The 4,201-nt window shown below is 39.4% G+C and overlaps 1 protein-coding gene across 1 annotated transcript; it reads left to right on the top strand.

Moving 5' to 3' along the window:
• The first annotated feature begins 918 nt into the window (after positions 1-918).
• Positions 919-3,676, top strand: LOC120267814 (G-type lectin S-receptor-like serine/threonine-protein kinase At2g19130). Its single transcript, XM_039275497.1, has one exon. It carries the CDS (start codon positions 973-975, stop codon positions 3,478-3,480), a length of 2,508 nt encoding a protein of 835 aa, XP_039131431.1. The 5' UTR covers positions 919-972; the 3' UTR covers positions 3,481-3,676.
• Positions 3,677-4,201: the final 525 nt, after the last annotated feature.

The following is a 4,201-nucleotide window of genomic DNA, read 5'->3' as shown; positions in this document are numbered from 1 at the left end:
TTTACGCAGTTCTTTTCTTAATCCATTTTCATATATATATATATATATATATAATATATGAAAGTTTCCGTGTTTCAAGAAAGTATAGATAAAAAAGGAACTTTGTGGATATATTTATAATATTTGGTGTGGAAAAATCCATAAACATTAAGTCCAAAAGAAATATTTATAAAATATTTACATGTTAACTTTTTTTAAATTGATTCCGAAACATAATTATTATAAATTTTTTTATATAATAGATAAAATACTATTTACATTATCATTATTTACAAGGAGAGATTTGATCTCCCAACGACTTTATTTACTTTAATGTTAGGTTATACTAACATTAATAATTATTATAAATTAAAAAAATCAAATTTTTTAATAAATAAAATAAAAAAATATTAAAATTAATATAATAAATCTTATATTAGTTGATGGAAAAATAAATAGATTCATTTCTTTTTATTTATTTATTTTTAAATAAAAAATAAAAAAATAAAAAAAAGATTTGTGAGCTAACCTGTGACGTAACCAAAATTTTCGGGTCAATAAATAAGTCAACTCATTTATACTTGAACCTATTTAAACGCAACCCGGCTTGAAATTAGACGGATTGGGATTGCTTCCAATCTGTTACCATTCTGCATTTTCTTTTCTAGAAGCTCATTATTTTTTTTTGTTCAAATTGTAAGCTGCTTTCTCCTGAATAAATTAATCATCCTTCACCCTACCCTAGCATTTATTTAGACGCTTTGAGTTTATGTTTGAATGCTGGTTGATCTATTTCTCGGTTGCTGAATATACAAGTTGTGCGACCGGACAAGAGTCCTGACGTCAAACAAACAAACCCACAAATAAAGCCTCAGTCAAGAACAGATGCCATCATTGGCATTTATTTACATAATAATAATAATAATATTATGCGTGTAGACTCCCCTATCATCAGTCTTCAGGTTCTTCCGAGGAACTCTTCTTCAAATAGATATGCCTTCGCACACTCAACTAGTTTCTCTGCAAGTTTCTACTCAAATGGAAGCTAAGAGCAACAAATCCTTGTCCTTCCTCATCTTAATCTCCATCTCTATCCTCTCTCATCTCTCTTCAGCAACTGACACCCTCTATCTAGGCCAGTCTCTCTCTGGAAACCAGACCTTGGTCTCCAAAGCAGGCACCTTTGAGCTCGGCTTCTTCTCTCCAGGTAACTCCAGTAACTACTACATAGGCATCTGGTACAAAAACATCCCAACCAGAGACATCATATGGGTAGCCAACAGGGAAACACCAATCTCCAACCCTTCCACTTCTGAGCTGAAAATCTCAGAATTAGATGGCCATCTAGTTCTCCTCAACCAATCCAAACTACCAGTTTGGTCATCCAACTCCACTCTTTCCAACACCACAGGCGCTAGAGTTGCCGTCCTTCTGGACACTGGCAATCTTGTTCTGAGGAACGTTTCAAACTCATCAACATCACTCTGGCAGAGCTTTGACCACCCAACCGACACGTGGATGCCTGGTGGTTGGCTAGGAGTGAACAAAGTCACAGGCGAGTTCAACAGCATGACTTCATGGAAGACCCCTGAGGATCCTGCACCAGGGCCTTACACCGAGAGAATGGACCCAGATGGATCCAATCAGTATGTCTTTCTCTACAACAACTTGGAGGTTTACTGGAGCAGTGGGGTCTGGAATGGCCAGTACTTTGGTGCAGTCCCCGGAACCAGGGAAAAGACTGCCCTTATGCTAAGCTTTGTTGATGGTGAGGTCTGGAAGTACGCCACTTACACAGTCACTGTTCCTTCCGTGATTGCTCGGTTTGTCATAGACTCATCAGGGCAAGGCAAGACGTGGTTGTGGCTGAATAGCAGTCAGCAATGGCAGCAAATCTTCACCATGCCTGTTGCTCACTGTGATGTTCCTTCTTTCTGTGGAGCTTTTGCTGTCTGTGATGAGAGAAGCTCCTCCGCCTGCAGTTGCTACACAGGTTTTCAACCGGCATCTTCGCATGAGTGGGATTCAGGTGAGTGGGTTTCAGGTTGTGTGAGAAGAACTCGTTTGCAGTGTAGCAGTAATAATACTAACGGAGGAGATCATGAAAAAGATGGTTTCCTTGAGATGCAGATCGTGAAACTGCCTTCGAATCCAGAGAGTTTAAAAGTTTCCAGCGCTGAGGATTGTAAGTCAGCTTGTGTTAACAACTGCTCCTGTACTGCATATGCTTATGATACTACGTGCTCCATTTGGCAAGGAGATCTCCGAAGTCTTCAACAACTCTATGATGGGGATACGATGGTTGGAGGAACTCTGTATCTCCGGCTTGCTGCTTCTGACTTACCAAGTTCAAGTAGTTCGCACAAATGGGTGCTTGCAGTCGTCTTAAGTATAGTTGCCCTGCTTGTGTTGATCTTCTTTGTAATTCTTGGAACGATTTGGTTGCTCCCAAGAATGAGAAAGAGAGGTGGAAGCATCATGAGTGGTGAGGGCTCACTGCTTAACTTTACATATACCGATCTTCAACACATAACAAAGAACTTCTCGGAGAAGTTGGGTGGCGGAGGATTTGGGTCTGTGTTCAAAGGCACAATGCCAGATTCTACCATCATTGCCGTGAAGAAGCTTGAAGGACTAAGACAGGGAGAGAAGCAATTCCGGGCCGAAGTTAGCACAATGGGCTCAATTCAACACATCAATCTACTTCGTCTCCGTGGTTTCTGCTGTGAAGGTATCAACAGGCTTTTGGTGTATGACTACATGTCAGGTGGTTCACTTGACAATTATCTTTCTGCAAATTCCAAAGTTTTAGACTGGAGTACGAGGTATCGCATCATTCTCGGCATCGCCAGAGGAATTGCTTACCTCCATGAAAAATGCAGGGAGTGCATCATTCACTGTGATATCAAACCAGGCAACATACTCTTGGATGCAGAATCATGCGCCAAAGTAGCAGACTTCGGCATGGCGAAGCTCCTTGGCCGAGAATTCAGCCGGGTGTTGACGACGATGAGGGGGACTGTAGGCTACTTAGCACCGGAATGGATTTCCGGTCTTCCGATCACACCCAAGGTAGATGTTTACAGCTTTGGGATGATGCTGTTTGAAATTGTATCAGGACAGAGGAACTCGGGTAATTCAAAGAGCGAGACTTTCTTTCCTATTTGGGCTGCTCAACGAGTGACGGAAGGTGAAATTATTTGTCTGTTGGATGATAGATTGAAGGGCGATGCAGACATGGAAGAGCTCATGAGAGTTTGCAGGACTGCTTGCTGGTGCATTCAGGAACAAGAGCTTGACAGGCCATCAATGGGGCAGGTTGTGTTGGTTCTAGAGGGAGTTATAGAGGTGAATACTCCTCCTATACCCAAGACTTTCCAGCGTCTCATGCAGGATGATCAGCAAGTGCCGCATTTCTATAATCCCTTGCCAATCACTGAACACAAGGAACAATCTGGGAAATCTGAAGCCTCATTTGACAGTTCTCAAAATGATCCTTGATATCTGCATTTAATGAAGTAGAGTACGATGGCTCAGTGCAATATGGTATATCATAATAGGTTAGTATTTTTTTCATCTGAGAAGACATATATCTGCTGCAAAAAAGAACTATGTGAAATAAGATCTCATGTGTTAGATCTGTTCAAATTCAAATACCACCACTGTTTAGGTGGGGTCATGAAATATCCTTTCCCAATATATTTAGATGTAATCATGTATGATTTTGCTACTTAACAGACTTGTGCGTCCTTCAAGCATATATCCTGCGAAAATCAGAATCAGAACGTAAACAGCTGGCGACAAACACCTTTTTATTTTTTGCATTATGTCTGAGAGGTTTCAAATTGGAGACCTCCCAAACACAAGCAAGGTAGGAAACCACTAAGCTATGGCTTGGTTCCTTAAACCATATATTTATGTTAAGGATAAAACAGTTAAAAAACAATAAAGATGTTTTTTTTTTTAATTGAAGGGTTTATCCATCTTTTTAAAAATAAAAAATAAAAATAAAAAAGACAAGAATTATTAAAAAAAATTATATATATATATATATATATAAAGATGGCAAGAAATAACAACAATAGAGAAACAAATGAAGAGGGAGTTGGACAAGAAACAAACTCATACCTCTGTTATTTGTAGTTATAGAGCGAGCTTATACTTAACCTTCAAAACTCTAGAACGTTGTTCATGCACCAGAAAACGACTCTTGAAGACTTAT

Source organism: Dioscorea cayenensis, chromosome 8, assembly GCF_009730915.1.
Source record: "Dioscorea cayenensis subsp. rotundata cultivar TDr96_F1 chromosome 8, TDr96_F1_v2_PseudoChromosome.rev07_lg8_w22 25.fasta, whole genome shotgun sequence".
NCBI lineage: Eukaryota > Viridiplantae > Streptophyta > Magnoliopsida > Dioscoreales > Dioscoreaceae > Dioscorea > Dioscorea cayenensis.
Note: the sequence above shows the minus strand (reverse complement) of the source record. Positions and strands in the feature narration are given on the sequence as shown.

Coding starts and splice junctions, on each gene's coding strand:
- LOC120267814 (XM_039275497.1), top strand. CDS start 973: ATGCCTTCGCACACTCAACTAGTTTCTCTGCAAGTTTCTACTCAAATG.